This window comes from Dama dama, chromosome 11 (assembly GCF_033118175.1).
Source record: "Dama dama isolate Ldn47 chromosome 11, ASM3311817v1, whole genome shotgun sequence".
Classification (NCBI taxonomy): Eukaryota; Metazoa; Chordata; class Mammalia; order Artiodactyla; family Cervidae; genus Dama; species Dama dama.
The window spans coordinates 23238443-23258420 of record NC_083691.1 but is presented as its reverse complement, the minus strand read 5'-3'; the positions used below and the strand labels follow the sequence as shown (position 1 = coordinate 23258420).

The following is a 19978-nucleotide window of genomic DNA, read 5'->3' as shown; positions in this document are numbered from 1 at the left end:
ATGGAAGGATAATTGCTTTACAGTATTGCATTGGTCTCTGCCAAGCATCAACATGAATCAGCCATAGGTTTACCCATGTCCCCTCCCACTTGAATATCCCTCCCTCAGTGTTTTAAATGCAGGCGTCCCTCACACTCATTTACTTGCGATATTCCCTTTATCCCGTGAGTTGTACTTAGTGGGGGGATCAAAAATGTCTTGTGTGAATGAGCTCTCAGGAGACATGATAACCTCACTGGCACAGAATGGAAAGGAAACAGTCCTGGGCGTGGGCTGGGAAGGGGTGTGGGTAGAGTACGCAGAGGACCTACCATCTCAGTACATCACCCGCAGCTAGGGAAATGTCCCACAAATGTGTTAACTTTATCCTGTGGAAGAGATGGTGTTGAGAATACCCTATCTTAAAGGTTTACCGAAGAGCACGAGTAAATTTTTATTCTCTTATAAGCTGTAAGATCCATATAGACCTATGAGATGCTTTGGGGATCAGTGAGCCTTTATATCCATTACATTGCTGTAAAATTGCCCGTCTTTCTTTTTGGTTCCTAAGGTCATATATATTCTGTGAGAATCAGGTCAGTGGTGTGTAAAAGATATACTGTATTGACAGCTGGAGGAGCAGTTAGGTATAAATTGCATTAGGAAATTTCTCATAAGCCCTAGCTAGATAAGATTTAATAATTTTATGAAGGATTGCTTCTAGAAAAGGAATGAGTGCCGTAGTCCTGATCCTTGTTGATTATCTTCCACTGCAGCAAGAGAGTGTGTTTGGCCTTTGATAATGTAGGGGCTATTGACATTTGAGAGATTAATGTGCAGCTTTGTAGCTGGCAAGTGTGAATGTCGGAAATTGAGTATCTTAACTTACATTAAGTAGCTTTTCTTGTTGCCTTTCTAATGCTCATTCTTCCAGTGTGAGCAAATTCTTCTTTCCATGAGTTCAGGTTGGTTTTTAGAAGAGAAACGAAGAGGTCCTGTTGTTAGTAGAGAAAGCTGCGTCGTCTTGGCAGAGAGGAAGCTCCTTAGATGTGAATTGAGGAACTTGCTGATCTTCATGGACTAATTTTTCTTTTTTTCTTAAACAGGTATTTGTTTCTGGTGAGATAGGGAAGTCTTGGCCACATCACGTGATCTGTTTTTATCCAGAATATATTACAGATAGGGAGACACGTGTGACTCAGAAGCATCTTGGTTCTTAGCAGCCTTCAGCTATCTTTTAAGTCAATGACAGTGCTTTATTACTTTTACTTTTCTTTGGCCTACCATTGAAAAAAAATTATTTGGAAATCATTGTTAACCCATCCATCAGTCCTCTACATGGAGAGTCGTTGAGAGAAGAGGCTAGTTCTCATTATGTTATAGTTATTTACACTTAAGTGGGCCCTTGTAGGCCTTGATAAAGTTTTGAATTCCTACAGGTGGTAAATAACCAGTCTGTGTCTCTCCTTTTTGAGGGTTTTGGTTGTAGTTAACCTGATACATGATAACTTTGTATGTCAGTGAATTTCATTAATCTTAAGCAGGGTATTTTGTACCTGGGTTATACTCCCTCCCACCCTGCCCCCCTGGCTCCTAACTTTAAGGACTATTTCCACAATCCTTCTGAAGAATTTATGGAAATAAAATTTTAAGAAGTGACTTGGGCCAGATTGAATTTCTTCTTATACTTGGAGTGATGCTAGCTATTGTGGATCTCTCTTGGAAGTAAAGAGATGAAAGAAGATGATTATGTTTGGTTATTTTATAGGAAATAAGGAATGGTGCTTAATTATGGTTTAAATACAGAAAGAAAATTTAAAAAATACATTTGTGATGTGATAGAATGTATACTGGATTCAGTTCAGTTCAGTTGCTCCGTCATGTCTGACTCTTTGAAAACCCATGGACTGCAGCACGCCAGGCTTCCCTGTCCATCACCAACTCCCAGAGTTTATTCAAACTCATGTACGTTGGGTCAGTGATGCCATCCAACCATCTCATCTTCTGTCATCCCCTTCTCCTCCTGCCTTCATTCTTTCTCAGATCAGGGTCTTTTCAAATAAGTCAGCTCTTTGCATCAGGTGGCCAAAGAATTGGAGTTTCAGCTTCAGCATCAGTCCTTCCAATGAATATTCAGTACTGATTTCCTTTAGAATGGACTGGTTGGATCTCCTTGCATTCCAAGGGACTCTCAAGAGTCTTCTCCAGCACCACAGTTCAAAAACATCAATTCTTTGGCGCTCAGCTTTCTTTATTGTCCAACTCTCACATCCGTACATGACTACTGGAAAAACTATAACTTTGACTAGATGGACCTTTGTTGGCAAAGTAATATCTCTGCTTTTTTAATATGCTCTCTAGGTTGGTCATAGCTTTTCTCCCAAGGAACAAGCGTCTTTTAATTTCATGGCTGCAGTCACCATCTGCAGTGATTTTGGAGCCCCCCAAAATAAAGTCTGACACTGTTTCCCATTGTTTCCCCATCTGTTTGCCATGAAGTGATGGCACCAGATGCCATGATCTTAGTTTTCTGAATGTTGAGCTTTAACACTTTTTCACTCTCCTCTTTCATTTTCATCAAGAGGCTCTTCAGTTACTCTTCACTTTCTGCTGTAAGTGTGGTGTCATCTGCATATCTGAGTTTATTGATATTTCTCCTGGCAATCTTGATTCCAGCTTGTACTTCATTCAGCCCGGCATTTTTCATGATGTACTCTGCATATAAGTTAAATAAGCAGGGTGACAACATACAGCCTTTATGTACTCCTTTCCCAACTTGGAATCAGTCCGTTGTTCCATGTCTGATTCTAACTGTTGCTTCTTGACTGCATGCAGGTTTCTCAGGAGGCAGGTAAGATGGTCGGGTATTCCCATGTCTTGAAGAATTTTCCACAGTTTCTTGTGATCCACACAATCAAAGGCTTTGGCATAATCAATATGCCAGCAGAAGTAGATGTTTTTCTGGAACTCTCTTGTTTTTTCAGTGATCCAATGGATGTTGGCAATTTGATCTCTGGTTCCTCTGCCTTTTCTAAATCCAGCTTGAACATCTGGAAGTTCACAGTTCATGTACTGTTGAAGCCTGGCTTGGAGAATTTTGAGCATTACTTTGCTAGCATGTGAGATGAATACAATTGTGTAGTAGCTTGAGTATTCTTTGGGATTGCCTTTGAGATTGGAATGAAAACTGACCTTTTCCAGTCCTATGGCCACTGCTGAGTTTTCCAAATTTGCTGGCATATTGAGTGCAGCACTTTCACAGCATCATCTTTCAGGATTTGAAATAGCTCAGCTGGAATTCCATCACCTCCACTAGCTTCATTCATAGTGATGCTTCCTAAGGTCCACTTTCCTTCCTGTTCTAGGATGTCTGGCTCTGTGTGAGTGATCACACCATCTTGGTTATCTGGGTCATGAAGATCTTTTTTGTACAGTTCTTCTGTGTATTCTTGCCACCTCTTCTTAATATCTTCTGCTTCTATTAGGTCCATACCATTTCTGTCCTTTATTGTGCCCATCTTTGCATGGAATGTTCCCTTAGTATCTCTAATTTTCTTGCAGAGATCTCTAGTCTTTCCCATTCTATTGTTCTTTATTTGCATTGATTGCTGAGGAAGGCTTTCTTATCTCTCCTTGCTATTCTTTGGAACACTGCATTTAAATGGGTATATCTTTCCTTTTCTCCTTTGCCTTTAGCTTCTCTTCTTTTCTCAGCTATTTGTAAGGCCTCCTCAAACAACCATTTTGCCTTTTTGCATTTCTTTTTCTTGGGGATGGTCTTGATCCCTGCCTCCTATAGAATGTCAGGAACCTCTGTCCATAGTTCTATAGGCACTCTGTCTGTCAGATCTAATCCCTTGAATCTATTTGTCACTTCCATTGTATAATTGTAAGGGATTTGATTTAGGGCATACCTGAATGGTCTAGAGGTTTTCCCTAGTTTCTTCGATTTAAGTCTGAATTCGTTAATCAGGAGTTCATGATCTGAGCCACAGTCAACTCCGTGTCTTGTTTTTGCTGACTGTTTAGACTTCTCCATCTTTGGCTGCAAAGAACATAATCAGTCTGATTTAGGAATTGACCATACGGTGATTTCCATGTGTAGAGTCGTCTCTTGTGTTGTTGGAAGAGGGTGTTTGCTGTGACCAGTGTATTCTCTTGGCAAAACTCTGTTAGCATTTGCTCTGCTTCGTTTTGTACTTACTCCAAGGCCAAATTTGCCTGTTACTCCAAGTATCTCTTGACTCCTACTTTTACATTCCAGTCCTCTCTGATGAAAAGGGTGTCTTTTCATCATGCTGTACTGTACATGTACTGGATTAGGAGACAGGAAATATTTGCTACCTATTAGCTCTGTGACCTCAAGACAAGTCATTCTCTGTGGGTCACATTTTGCTGGCACTGCACTGGACACAGACAGTAGATGGTGGTTTTAGCAAAAGCTGCTTAAGCACAGAAGACGCTAGGTGGTGTTTAACAGCAGGCCTGTGGTAGTGATTTTGGTATCAGACATTATGGAAAGACCCACAGTGAAGGACGGCTGGCAGACAACAGTAGGATTCAGTGAGGGTGGGGTAGGGTTTGAAGACAAGACTTCTTTTCCTGAGTGAACAAGTTTGAGCAATTGGAGTAGAAGGTGAGAATTTGGTTTCAGAACCTGGACAGTTCTGAAATCAGAATTCAAAGTAGACATGGAATAGATCAGATAGAGGGATGCTGAACATGTTATATTGTGCGTTTGCAGTGAAGTTGACTGAATCCATCCTGATGCTTAGGAGGGGGTTAGGATTTTAGATTATCAGCATTGACATCAATTGTGGATTGAGGGAAGGCATCTGGGGCAGAGACATCCAAGAAATCCAAGATGAACAGAATTTTCCATAATCAACTGGTAAGATTTTTGTAGTAAGGAATGAAAGTGAAGTGAAAGTGTTAGTCGCTCAGTTGTGTCTGACTCTTAGCGACCTCATGGACTGTAGCCCTCCAGGCTCCTCTGTCCATCGGGTTCTCCAGGCAAGAATACTGGAGCGGGTAGCCATTTTCTTCTCCAGGGGATCTCCCCACTCCAGGAATTGAACCTAGTCTCCTGCATTGCAGGCGGAGTCTTTACCATCTGAGACACCAGGGAAGCTCAGTGAAGAATCAGTTCAGTTCAGTTCAGTTGCTCAGTCGTGTCCGAATAGTTAAGAGCAAATTAAAATGAATTAAAATTGGGAACATTTCTGTGATCCTGAGAGAGGATTGTCTCCAATCTATGAAGTAGTAGGTAATAGTTTTTGAGCCCTTATTTTGCCAGGCATGCTCTTAAGAACTTTTAATTTGGCGACATGTAATTATTCTCCCCCACCCGCCCCTTCCTTGCTGGTCTATGCCACAAGCCTGTGGGTGATTGGACAGGGTACATACAAGAATTTCTCACTCTATTATTTCAGATTCATGTCCTTGACTTTAAGGAGTTTTAAGCCACTAGATGGCAGATTGTTTCAACAATTACTGGACAGAAGCCCCTTCTTAATAAACCGTTTATAATTCTTCTTGGAGTCAATTCTTAGGGTCATGTTTAGCTCTCCCAGTGCATCGGAATCCCACCTGGTGTGGTACCTAGGGGCACGCGGTCCGTTCCTCCCTCCCTTTCCTCGGAGGGGCTGGCCACCCTCTTCTCACTGCTTCTTGCTCTGCCCTGGCCTCTCATTTAATTCACTCCGTGTGTTTTTTGGCTCCATCACTTACAGCTTATTTTTCTTGTCTGATACCGACATTCCTGCTTTGAGTTTTAGACTCTTAGAATGTCAGAGCTGGCAAAGAGTTTCATCCATCACTTGGCTCAGCCTGTTCATTTCTCAGGTGGGAGAACTGAAGCCGCGAGAGGTTAAGCCAAGGACGAGGACCCTTTGTCGGATTTATCTTCCCGCCCCAGCAGTTCTGTGCACAGAGCCGTTTTCTGAACGAAACCGACATGTAAATACTTTGAAGGATACAGACACAGTCTCTGTGTCCGAGTGGGTTAAGTTCAGTGATGGAGGCATGCTTTAAATAGTGGTTACAGTTTAGAAACGAGAAGGTGATACTCAGGAAGGATGCTGCTCAGGAAGCGAGCAGCATAAACCATCTCATATTGTTAAGGACCCCTTCTAAGTTTCTGCCCTGCTCGCCTTTTACAGGCTGGGAGCACTCACGCCCTTTCTGAGCATCCTCCCAGCACACCGTTTACAGACTCAGCTCTGTGCTCTTGTACCTCCTGTTCTTGGCTGAGGAGGCTCTTTATCTGATCTCTTTATCAGCCAGGAAACTGTTGAAGGGATAAACCTTTCTTTGGTGTTAACCCTGTGACCTTTCCTTGACCTCGTCTTCCATGCAGTTAATTGGTCCTTTAGGCTTGCTTTTGTGTCTAACTAGGGGTCCCCACGGGCGTGGTCCAGGTTGGCTGGTTCTTTCCCCTGGAGTGGACGGTGCTTGTTGTCATTCTCGTGGGTGAATATATGTCCCCAGCCGTCTGAGAGAGGAAGGTGCCCGAGCCTCACCCCACGGTTGGTACCAATGCTTTGGGAGAGCTAAGCTCGCCACTGCAAATTAATCTTGAGAATTAGAAGTGGTTTGTTAAAGTGAGCTCTTCACTTTTCTCACACATTCCTGATTGCTTAACACATGGTTTGCATCTATAATTTTGATGGCATGAAGGAAACTAATATTACAGTTACTTTGGTGCAAAGATATTTGAACCTAATACATCTGATTCCTTGACCCATGATTTTCCTATTTTCCACAAAATTTTGAGGTGAAAGATTATTGGGAAAGTTAATTCCTGTTTCCTACTCTCTCGTTTCAGTTAATGAGAAGGGGTTTTAACTCTTACACATAGTGTGCTTTAGTCTTCAGAATTTAATATGTGCTACAGAAATTTCATATTGCTTTTTATCTTTATAGAATAATTAAAAAATAAGGGCTTGCTTCAAAATGTGATTCCTAAGGTAAGTACTTAAGAACCTGATACTGTGTATTTAAGGAGGATATGGTTGTCACTGCAGGTAAATATTCTGGGTGGAGGAAATTATTGCAACAGAAAATAACATTACTGATATGGTCTTAATTTTTGCAAAAATCTAATGACCGTTTCAATAGTAAATCACAGGATGCTTAAGATATAACTATTAATGTATAAATAGCTTCAGAATGCCACAAAGCAAATGATATGCTAATTTAATTTTCAGTATTTGACAAGACTTGTGGGTTGATGCTAAGTGTTAAAGCCAATTTACTGAATTTTTTTTTTCTTCCTGGGCTTCATTAATTGGAAGAAAGTTATGTACATAATTTGGAATACTATATCTTGGCTTTTAAGTTAGAAATAGAGAAAAGTACAGGGGATGTGTTAATGAACACCTGAGAACCTACTATTCGGAATTAACAAATACTAAGTTGTTTTTTTTTTTTTTACTAAAGGTGTGTGTGTATGTAAAAGTGAAAGCGAAGGTCGCTCACTCATGTCCGACTCTTTGGGACCCCATGGACTATATAGTCCATGGAATTCTCCAGGCCAGAATACTGGAGTGGTAGCCTTTCCCTTCTCCAGGGGATCTTCCTGACCCAAGGATCAAACCCAGGTCTCCCGCATTGCACGTGGATTCTTTACCAGCTGAGCCACAAGGGAAGCCCATGTATGTATATAGATACACCCAAATACATAAATGAGAGACAGTAGTGCAGACAAGTTCCTACTTCTAGAGGCAACCTGCTGCCATGGTTTTGGTGTGCAACCTTCCTTTATATATATATATATATTTTTTTTTTTTTTTTTTAAATGTTTGGCTGTATCCATGTTAGTCACGACAAGTAGGATCTTCACTATGTCATGTAGGATCTTTCTTTGCGGCGCATGGACTCTAGTTTGGCATGTGGCTCAGTACTCGCAGTGAGTGGGTTTAGTTGCTCTGCAGCTTGTGAGATCTTAGTTCCCTGACCAAGAATGGAGCCTGTGTTCCTTGCATTGCAGGGCGGATTCTTTAACCACTGAACCAGGGAAATCTCTAGTATATATTTTTATATTTGTTCTTTTTATACTGTATACGTTTCCCTGAACAATCAACTGAATTTGCACTTATTCATCCCTTTTAAACATTTAAAATATTTCTAATTTTTCTGCATTATAAACAGTGCTGTATGAGGTATTCTTTTACCAAGAGATAAATATGCCTGTGTGAGAATTTCTCCAGAGTTATCTTAGAACACAATTTGGAGAATTTTTGGGGGGGCACATTTTTAGATGTCATATCCTTCTCCAAAATGATTGCTACAGTCTTACTAGTAGTTTTAAAGAGTTACTATGTCTCTATAAACATAGAGAGCGACTGGTGTAAATCTTTGTTGCTTTAATATGCATTCCTGGCTTTTGTATTTCTCTTTTTGTGACTTATTCTCTGTGCATTTTTCTTTGTGACTGGTTGTTGGAGATCTTTATGGATTCCGTCTGCTAAAACATATACTCTGTTAGTTTTATGTCTTATAAATAACTTTTCCTAGTGTGTGACTTGTCTTTGCACTTTATGGAGGGAAATTTTAGGTTTTAATATGGTCAGATTTGAAGGAGACCATCTTAATGACACTAGGGTGGGAAAGTGTTTGATGGGTCAGGATGCACAGTGCACAAGCCATGAAGAGAAAGGTTATCAGTGTGAATGAAGTTGACTCTTTTTACTTTAGTTATTTTAGTTAAATTTTTTTTTTATGGCCATGCTGCTCAGCATGTGGGATTTTAGTTCCCCAAGCAAGATTGAACCCATGCCCCTTTCAGGGAAGCGGAGTCCTAACCTCTGGACCAGGGAAGTCCCTAGTTGGCTTTTTTTAGAACTCTACCCTCCCATGTAAATTTCGTTGAATATATTGTTTAGTTCCATTACATGTTTGTTCAGTTCCATAAGAAATTCTGTGTTTTTTTTTTTTTTTTTTTAATTTCTTTCGATTTGTAGACTAAGAAGAATTGGCATTTTTAAGGTATGGGGAGTTTGTCAAAGAACATGGTGAAAGTGAAAGTGTTAGTCGCCCAGTCGTGTCCGAGTCTTTGTGACCCCATGGACTGTAGCCTGCCAGGTTCCTCTGTCCATGGGATTTCCCAGGCAAAAATACTGGAGTGGGTTGTCATTCCCTTCTCCAGGGGATCTTCCTGACCCAGGAATTGAACTCAGGTTTCCCTCATTGTAGGCAGTTTCCTTACCATCTGAGCTACCAGGGAAGCCCAGAGAACATGGTATCTCTCTCTCTGTTTGTAACTTTGTATCTTTCAGGAACATTTTGAGATTTTCTTTCTGATGTTGTCCTTTACCAGATTCTCGCTTTAGTGTTGTCTGCTGCCCTGTTTATCAGTTTATGACTCCTCACCCCTGTTGCCAGGACCTCCCATCCCCCGCCTCATCTTCTCATATCTTACTGCTGAAATCTGGGAAGAATGAGGAAGGGTGTGGAGAGGAGAGGACTCTGTAGCATCTCTTTCTCTGTGCTACTTCAGGAGAAAGTTGGAGCTTTAAATTTACTCACTCCGGAAACATTTATTGCATGTATGGTGCTGGGCCTTGCACTTCTCTTATTTCCATTGACTATTTTCAGTTAAGTTACATACTTTCACTTCATTTTGGTTAGCGCTGCCCAGGACACCTGTTCTAACACTGTAATCATGATGAAGAAGGTTTATTTGCTAAGTTAAGCATCAGTACCAACCTACTTTTTTTTTTCCCCCTTAATCACTAAGAGCTGAGCCCTCATCAACACTGAGTCCTGTAAATCAGTGAAGTGATGGACCAAGTTAACATCTTGACTTGGGGTTGATACCCTTTGGCACATATAACTGAAGATAAGTCTTCAGTAGATGTCACCTGGGTTATCATCTTCAGATATGGGTGTTACCTTAATTCTGTGCTCTCAGCTGTTCCTTATTTTCATGTGCCCTTAATTATAGAGTGAGCTTTTTGAATGCAGGGAGCATGCCTTGTTCATCCCTGTATGATCTCTGTATCAGGTAGCTGCTGGTTACCTGCTTTTTGACCATGCTGATGAAATCGTCTCAGTCCCCCCTCCCTTTAAACACAAGCAAGCACACTTGTCTGCCTGCACGGGTGAACACACACACAGTCTTGTAGCTGCAGCATCAGTGTCCCAAAGCTGCCATCCCATCTGGTGGGAACAATACATGATTAGTTCCATCATTCTGTCTCCTTTCCACTTACTCTTCAGTCTGGCGTGAATGGCAGAAAGGCTGGTTGGAAGCAGTTATTGAATCTCTTTCATTTTTAATCAAGCTTATCTTATTGTAGCCAATTTGATCTGTGCGTGACCGTGTTTATCAGAATTCATAGGGAGGAAATGTCTTCTAGAATTAAGATCAGGGGATGAAGAATGAAACTGGAATGTCAGTTAGCTATCCTGTAGTCAGGTAACAAAGTTTTAGACATATATTTTAAAATCTAAAAATGAGGTATGGTATCTGTTACCTCCATGGCATAGTAGTGCAAACTAAATAATAATGTTTAACCCCTTGAAAAAAGTATTACCGTGTGTGTATGTGCATATATATATATATATATGGTCAGCATTGCTCACTGAGTAGAGAAATTATTTCCATTATCAGAATCTGTTTTGTCCTGGCCTGTTAGAGGTTTGTTGAATTCTCAGATTGTGTTTTATTTTTGTTATAACAATAGGCTACTAATTTTTAAAGATATGTCTTTGTGAGAATTGCATGTTTTTTGTTTGAAAAAACGCTGTGACTAGATTCAGAAATGTAAACATTCAAAGCTACCTGTTTTGTTTCTATTTGTTCAGAGAAGTTTTTCCTAACAAATTGACTTAAGAATAAAAGTTCCCTATGGAAAATTTGTCACATGATCATAGAAGACTATATGACTCCCTTGTGCCTGCTATTCAGGCTAACAGTGGACTCGTGGCCAGCATCACATCATCTGTGGCCTCACCTGAGCCTCCACCCCCGAGCCTAGAGTATCATGAAGTCAGTCCTGGGCAATGTAGTGTTTTGTCTGAATGTTCCAGTGTGTATTTCTCAATAATAAGGACTCTTAAAAACGTGAACATGAAACCGTTTTCATTTATGAAGACCTGGAGAAGGATGTGGCTTCTGTCTTCTGTTTTTCCATCACCTTATTGTTATTGGGGACAACAGTGTTTCCCTTAAGACACCGGAAGTTTTACTTGCAAACCTTTTTCTTGTTTTTTGAAGCGTGACTATGATGTCTTATATAGTGCCCTGCCAGATTTACTGCACATGACTTAACTTTAAAAATCATGACTGTTGGGTTCGTTATTAATTGGCTTAGTTTGTGTGTAGTGGTCTTTTAACTTGTACTGCTTGTTAGATTGCTTTGCCCTGTTGGTAAGTGGCCTCTAACTGCAATGAGGTATAGCAAACAGTAAAGTGAACAAGTCATAATGTGGGGCTAAGCTACCGAGCAGTCTTACTTCAGTACAGTTACTACTGCATAGTTGTGTCCCATCCACAGCATTCCTGGCTGTCATTTTTCCCCCTAGCATCTGTAACTGTGCCCTCATGACCTCCAGTGCACTGCTGTAGTTAATATATACATGTCTGGGAGGTGACATGTCCGTTTACGTTTATTAATTTATTTATTGAGGTATAGTTGCTTTGTCATGCTGTGTTGGTTTCTGCTGACTCTGAAGTGAATCACATCTATGTACACGTATGTTCCCTCCCTCGTGGGCCTCCCTCCCTCCCACCACTGTCCCACCGTCTAGGTCCCCAAAGAGCGCAAGCTGAGCTGCCTGTGCCGTACAACAGGCTGCTGTCAGCTATCTCTTGTACACATGGCCGTGCATTTATGTCAGGGGTGTATCGGTTTATTTACGTTTGTTGGTGTTGATACAGTTTCTCAGGTACTCAATGACCAACCTGAAAACACTTCTTTTTACCTTTCCAAGTTCTCATCGTGGTTTCAGATGTTTCAGTCTGTCATTGAAGGTGAAATTCTAGTTGAGAAACCATCTGGTCTATTGGTTGTCTCCTCTCAAATATTTACCTTCTAATTTTATTTTGGTTTTCCTTGTGGAAGTGAGTGTTTCCGCTCTCTTTGTTTTGATGTTGTCCTGTTCATATTTGTAATTTATCATTTCTCTTTACCTTTCTCTGTTTTAGACTTTTGCTGGTTGGTGGATGTGAAACTGCTGAAGTGGGCATATCAAAAGCTGCTAGCTGTGGACTGTCTGCCTGGAGAGTTCTTTCAGGATCACCGTATTATAAGCCCGTTACTCATGGTGGCGACAGGGTCACTGCAGTAAGTCTCATTTATGGTATTTCATTTTGTTCATTTAGACCTTATCTAAAGGTCTTAGATAAGCTCTTTGTAAGATATATGGAGAAAGAAGCAATCTGCCTTAAATGAGGAAAGTGACTTAATACAAGTGAAATTTTAGGACTTCTATCAAATATCAAGTTTATCTAAAGCATGCTTTATTTAACTTGGTCTCATTTTTAGTAGAAATATTTGCAGATATGAAGAAAAATGATTTAGCAGTATTGTTACTTGCACTTGCTTATTTAGACCTCAACATTTATTAAGTCCTTTGACGCACTGGCAGCAGTTCTGAGCACTCTCACAAGTTGTAGCTCATTTAACTCTCAGTAACCCTTTGAGAAGGCAATGGCACCCCACTCCAGTACTCTTGCCTGGAAAACCCCATGGATGGAGGAGCCTGGTAGGCTGCAGGCCATGGGGTCGCGAAGAGTCGGACACGACTGAGCAACTTTACTTTCACTTTTCACTTTCATGCATTGGAGAAGGAAATGGCAACCCACTCCAGTGCTCTTGCCTGGAGAATCCCAGGGACGGCGGAGCCTGGTGGGCTGCCGTCTATGGGGTCGCACAGAGTCAGACATGACTGACGCGACTTAGCAGCAGCAGCAGCAACAACCCTTTGAGATAGGTATTGTTAATAGCCCAAGTCTGTTTATGAGGAAGGTGAAATTTAACTGGGTCAGCCAGCTAGCAAGTGGCAGAATGAGAGTGCAAAATCTGGCAGGAGTTCCCTGTTCAAGTTCTTAACTGCTTTGGTTCTTCCATTTTGTTACATGTTGATCGGGACTGTTTATCCACCTGTTCATTTATTCACTCTATTATTGAGCTTCTGTTTTCTATCAGTCACTCCTTTCTGCTGCAGTTAGTATAGGCTAGGCTCTGCTGTGATAATAAAAATTAGCCACATAAACAGACAAATGAAGAATGAGAAACCATCTGGTCTATTGGTTGACATTTTTGTCACTTACCTCGTGAAAGCGTACCCCTTATTTGTGGCAAAGTCTGTTGTTGATACCATGACCTCCTGGAAAGCTTGTTCCAAGTGATGATTAAAGGATCCGTGGAGGCTGTTACTCTTAAGGGCCCACTGTCTCAGTTTAGGGCATTAGGTGGGGAAGCAGAGTGGTAAAAGGAGGGACTTACTGTCTCACACCAGAGCCGGCATCACTTCTGCTCATAGTTCACTGCCTGTAACTCATCATGTAGCTCCTGCTACCTTCAAAGGGTCTGGGAAGTAGTTTTCTGTGTCCAGAAAGGAGAGAAAAACTAGATGTTAGTGAATATTAATTGTTTCTACCATATTGACCGTGACTCAGCTGGTAAAGAATCCGCCTGCAATGCGGGAGACCTGGATTCGATCCCTGGGTTGGGAAGATCCCCTGGAGGAGGGAACAGCTACCCACTCCAGTATTCTGGCCTGGAGAATTCCGTGGACTGCATAGTCCTCCGGGTTGCAAAGAGTTAGACACGACTGAGTGACTTTCACTTTGACCATATTGGCCACTCTGTGGTTTGTATTTTTTTGTATAAACTGTATGATCATAATTATGGACCCTGTGCTTAGCATGTTGCCTGATATGTGGTGGGCATTTGTATTTTTCTAGTGAGGGAAGAAGCCAAGAGATTGAAGTGAAACATGACATAAGTGATGATTATTCCTATGAATGTATTTGTTCCAGTTTTTGTCTGAAAATGAATGTATTTGTTCCATTATTTCTGTCTCAAAATAATGATATAAAAATAATCCTCTAAAACAATGGTTAAATGTTTCAAGGTTGAAGAGGAGCCAGGGAAGAAGCACTTTTGAAGAGAAATCTTTAGCAATCATAGTAGGCCTCCATTTTTTTTTTTGTCTGTTTGTTTAGTTTTTAGCATATGCTGACATATGTGATGGTGAATTTAGCCCAAAAAAGTAGTAAGTTTTTGTTTTTTTTAATCAGGTCAATTTACTGGTTCAATATGGCACCAGACGTTAAAGCTGTTTATGTTTGTTGATCAGTTCATATAGTACTGTGCCGTGTCCTTTTTCTTCCATTCGTGATCGTTCTGCTCACTCTGGCACCCATTTATTCTCTCTGCAGGATCCAGTAGGAGTTCAGTTTGAGTCTTTATTAGCCACATTTCATAGATAAGGAGCCCAAGGCACTGGGAGATTTTAGCAACTGAAAAATAGGGCAGCAGGGATGGCACCAGGTCTCGTAGTTCCTGTTTAGCGCTTTCCTCACACCCCGTGTGAGATTACATACATCTCATTGGCACCATCAAATTTATGCTGTGATGATTCTCCCATAATTTATTTAAAAAAAAGAATGAGATAGCAGTTGGATGTCGTATTTCATATTTGTAATAATTTAGTCGTGTTCCTCCCTCTGATTTCACACTCGGCTTGTTGCTGATATGTGAGATGTATCAGAGCAGATCCTGAAAAAAGTTTGAACAGTTTTGTCTCTTGACTGTTAAGTCGGCAGCTTATTTTTTAAAAATTATCTGTATTGAATTTGTTACTGTAAGGCATAGTTTCGGCGAGGCAGAAAAGGAAAGACGACCTCAACAGAAGTAGGTTATCTTTATTCAGGCAAGGAGGGGCGACAGTCGGCCTAACGACCAGGCTGAGCGCCGAAAGGGATCAGGGAGGCTTCATACTTATAGGGAGGTTTGTGGAAGCGATAAGGGAAACGTCAATCAGGCGGGATATTTTGAGTATTCTTTTGTTGAGATGACACTTGTAGTTGGGCAGGGGGTGATAAGTCTCCTGGGCGGGTGTAGGGGGTGGTAGGTTTCCGGACAGGGGGTGATAAGTTCCAGATAGATGCAGCTGGCCTGGAGCATCAGGATGGAACTAAAGTTATGCTTTGTTTTCTCCGAAGTTAGATGATTCAGCAAGGGGCCTTTGAGACTGTTGTTCTCTTTTCTAGGCCCAAAAGACTCCTTCAGTTACAGTATTGCTTCTGTTGTATGATTTGGTTTTTGGCCGCAAGGCATGTGGGATCTTAACCCCCTCAACCAGGGGATTCAACCCCCTGCCTTGAAAGGTGAAATCCCAACCACTGGACTGCCAGGGAAGTCCCTGCAGCTTATTTTTTATTTTTTTTAACTGACTGTGCCATGAGGCTTCCCGGATTTTAATTTCTAACCAGGGATTGAACCCAGACCACGGCAATGAAAGCACTGACTTCTAACCACTGGACCACCAGGGGTGCCCCTGCAGCTTATTTTGAAATGGTTCAGTCAAAAAATAATTTTTTAAAAGTGTACATATGCATACAGAAAATGCAGTCATGGTGAAATGTTAATTGGTGAACTCAGGTAAAAGGTATATTGGTATTTCATTGTGTAGTCATTTCACCTAACTATAAAATTTGTCAAAATGTTACAGGTTGAGGGAAAAACAGAAAGAATAGGTAAGTGTGGAGGATATAAGATGAGAAAAGTTGGCTAACTGTGAAGGGCTGTCTCAGTGGGGTGTCATCGAGTGTATTTATGACAGAGCCTGGGCCAGAGGAGGCACGAAGAACTGTCATGTACAACGAAGCCTTTTTTTCACTGTGGCTTCTTTGAATTCTCTGTGCTTTCACTTTGCTCCTCCCTCAAGGATTGGAATCCTCTCTGCTATGTATGGTCCTTCCTTCTCTGGCCGGAAGCTTCAGTATTGGAGTCTCTTAAAAGAAAATTGCCTGTGCACTGACGGAATAAGTGGGGGGAAATATTGAATTGCAAATTGAGGGCTCTGCTGTATGATAAATTTCTTGAAATGCTGCAAGAGTATTTTAATTACGTTAGTGCCTTTTAAATGTGTCCTGCGGCTAAACTCGCAATCATTCTGGTAGCCTTCCCCTCCCTCAAAGTAATTTCAAGCTATAGGATTAGTTCCCCTTGTCAGGTGCCAGATATTGTTCGCATCAAACCGTTTATTGTTTGTTTAGGGCTGCTATTGTGTTGGGGTGGCTATTGACGGAAAAAGTGCTGCTGCCACGTATATTCTCGTATCTCTCAAGGCTGCTAGGTTGTAAAAGAGGCTATGCAAAATTCAATATATGCCTTGACCAACGTTTCCAAATTAATGTCAGTGTCACCTGTGTGAGAGTTTTATTTATTCATTTGTTCAGCATCGATTCACTGCTGCAGGTATCAGAACATCAAGGTAGCAGACCTCAAAGGGTTTGTTTACTGGACTGGAGGATACGGCTGTGTGCCCAGATGTGGGCAAGAAGCTATAGCAGATACGGGGGAGTCCAGTCACTGGGGAGGGGAGGGGGGAGCCTGGGCTCAGGAGTCCGAAGGCTGGAGTTGGAATCCTTGCTCAGCACTTACTGCTCGTGTCTCATGGCTCTTGTCAGGTTCAAATGAGATGATAAACAATGAAATGTTCTACAGTGTTCATTATTGTCTACTTGTATTTTGAAGGTGGAAAATTTGGAAAAGTGCATAAGAAAGGAACCACACTATTTTTTTGTAGCTGCTGCTGCTGCCTCTTCAGTATGGGATTTGCTGTGGAAAGAATACAGGCTTTTTGACATCCTGTTTCTTTAAGAAAATAGAAGTAATCCTAATATTTTCATAAAGAGGCTCCATCGACATTTCAGCTTTGTATTTTTTCTCTTGTTATTACTGATGAGCTGTGCTTGGACCAGCCAAGGCTAGCTGCTCTGTTTGTTCACTGGATCTCACACTCTTTCTTATTGGAGGATATTTTTCCAAATCATGAATCTTGCTGCCAGTTAGGTTTATCAGCAAGCAGTGTGCATTTATTTTTCCCATTGTAAAACCTTTTTAGTTTAGGGCACTTAGACCCTACTAAATCCTGCTACCAGCCCGTTTCTTTCCTTTTCAAGAGTCTTCCATACTTGATCAGTTTCCTCTTTTTCTGTTCTCTCTTGAATTTACCTGGATGGGGCTTTACCTCCATGATGTGACTGAAATTGTGTTACTGGTATCAATGCACTCCAATATTTTACTAGTTGATTGGTATTCTTTAATTCTAATTACTTATACAAAAATCAATTATTTGATTTTATTTTCCCCTTCCTGTCTCCTTTCTTCTCCTTTTCCTAGTTATTTCTATATTTTGTCAAAATACACAGTATTTATACGTTAGCTTCAGCTATTGTCCTCATTTTTCTTTAGTCATAGGTGTTCATTTATATATTTTAAAATGCCACTTTGGAGTTTTCCCAGTTACCTCTTTTTTTTTTTTTTCTCCAGTTACCTCTTGGTTGGATGAAATTATCCTCTGATAGATGTTTGGAGAAGGGCTCATAGATGAAGAGTTTCTGAGGTTCTTGTGTGTTTGGAATTGTTTTTCATAGCCTGGATATTTGAAGGAAAACTTCCTTCATATATCAGTGCAGATGACACAAAGGATATAAGACCTTTGGTTTACTTGTTCTTTCATTGAACTTAAAAAATACTGCTCTATTGTTGGCTTTGCTTTGGGTGCGAAATTTGAAAAGTGATGTGAGTTGGATTATCTTCCCTTTGTGTATTATTTGGCCATTTTGTTGGGAGGCTTTGAGGATTTCTGTATCTTTGCTTGGTAAAGAATCTGCCTGCAGTGCAGGAGAACCCTGGTTTGACTCCTGGCTTGGGAAGATCCGCTGGAAAAAGGATAGGCTACCTGCTTCAGGGATTCCCTGGTGGCTTAGAGGTTAAAGTGTCTGCCTGCAATGCGGGAGACCTGGGTTCGATCCCTGGGTCGGGAAGATCCCCTGGAGAAGGAAATGGCAACCCACTCCAGTATTCTTGCCTGGAGAATCCCATGGACGGAGGAGCCTGGTGGGCTACAGTCCATGGGGTCGCAAAGGGTCCGACACGACTTCACTTTCACTTTCACCTGCTCCAATATTCTTGGGCTTCCCTTGTAGCTCAGCTGGTAAAGAATCTGCCTGCAGTGCAGGAGACCTGGGTTCAATCCCTGGGTTGGAAAGATCCCTGGAGAAGGGAAAGTCTACCCACCACAGTATTCTGGCCTGGAAAATTCCATGGACTATGTAGTCCATGGGGTCACAAAGAGTCAGACACGACTGAGCAACTTTCACTTTGGAATCTAATAGACTTCCTGGACTATTTCTTGGAGTTGATTTTTCTGGGTTAATATTTCCAGGTACCTGTTCATGCTTTCAATGTATAGATCAGATCTGTTTTCATTGCTGAAAAGTTTTCGTGGACCGTGACTTTAGGTGGTGGTTTTAGATAGACCTTAGACCCCTGTGCTAGCTTGTCTCATCTGTTCTTCTGGAGCCTGCAGTTAGTTTTTTCAGTCTGGTTTTGCTCACCACCATGCTTGATGGTGGGCTTGGGTTGGGGTAGGTGGAATGTCGGGGTTGGCAAGAGCAGTGCAGATGACACATTGAGAGATTTCTCCTTCTGCCTGCAATGATCTTGAAGTTTGGGTTATCTTTTATCTTCTTCAAATTTAGCTGAAATAAATTTCATGGAGATTTATTTTTCCCTTCTTGCATTTCCTTGCTTTTGGAGGAAATGTGGAGCTAGACCACCAGTAATGTCTTCAGTTACTCAAAAGTTCTGGTAGGGACATTTTAACCTCAGCTCAAGCATGCTCCCCTCTTTGCCTTTTTCTTTTAAAGTGAAGTTCACGTAACACAAAATTGACCATTAAGTATTTTAAAGTGTACAGTTTAGTGGCATTTAGTACATTCAGTGTTGTGTAACCACCACCACTGTCTAGGTCCAGGGCATTTTCATCACCCCAAAGGGAAATGCCAAACCCATTAAACAGTCCCCTCTCTCCAGCTCCTGGCAATCACTAATCTGCTTTCTGGTTCCATAAATTTACCTATTCTGAAATTTTCATACTAACAGAGTCATACAGTATGAGATTTTATATCTGACGTCGTTGATTTAGCAACATATTTTGATGTTCATCCAAATTGTGGAATGCGTCAATACTTCATTCCTTTTTATGACTGAATAATACTCTGTTATATAGATATCCTCCATTCTTTAACTAGTGGACATTTGAGTTGTTTGTACATTTTGGCTATTATTAATAGTGTCACTATGAACATTTGTAGCAAGTATTTGAACACCTGTTTTCACTTCTTTGGGGTATAAACTTGGGATGCAATCGCTGGGTCATATGATAATTCTGCTTAACCTTTTGAACAACTGCCAGACTCTTTCACAGAGGCTGTGCTATTTTATGTCCCCACCAGCAATGTACTGGTGTTTCAAGTTCTCCGTACTACTTCAGTTATACTTATTTTCCATTTCTAAAATATAGCTTTATCTCTTGCTTTTAAATCTAGAGACAAAAATAGTCTTGTGTTATATTATTTCAAATACTTGTTTCTAGATGATTTTATTCTGGTATTTTCCAAGAATAGGATCAATTTCTTCATGAATGAAGTTTCTGTTGGCAACCTGGGACAGTCTCATTTGAGAAGATTAGATTCTGCTCATTAGATTCTACTTTGCATAGATTGTATTAGACTGATGTATATATTTAAAAACATTTGATTATGACTTTATTTTGTAAGATTTGTCATTTGGTTGATTTTTTTCCCAAGCAAAAACAAAATGTCACCAAAATTTCTGATACTTACTGATTTTCTTAACCATTTCTTAAAATACTAGATATGCTGTAGTTTTCATTGCATGATGAGAGGACTTTATACAATGAGGAAGTGTTCCATTGATCTTTAATTGTATGATGTGTGTTTATTTTGTAG

General features: G+C 40.9%; 1 protein-coding gene across 1 annotated transcript in view; it reads left to right on the top strand.

Annotated features, from left to right (window-relative positions):
• NBAS (NBAS subunit of NRZ tethering complex) overlaps window positions 1-19978 on the top strand; it is a 308496-nt gene that overhangs the window by 37158 nt on the left and 251360 nt on the right. Inside the window, exon 10 of the mRNA XM_061154831.1 lies at window positions 12131-12269. Within this exon, the coding sequence (XP_061010814.1) occupies window positions 12131-12269 (139 nt within the window). The remainder of the gene's footprint in view (window positions 1-12130; window positions 12270-19978) is intronic.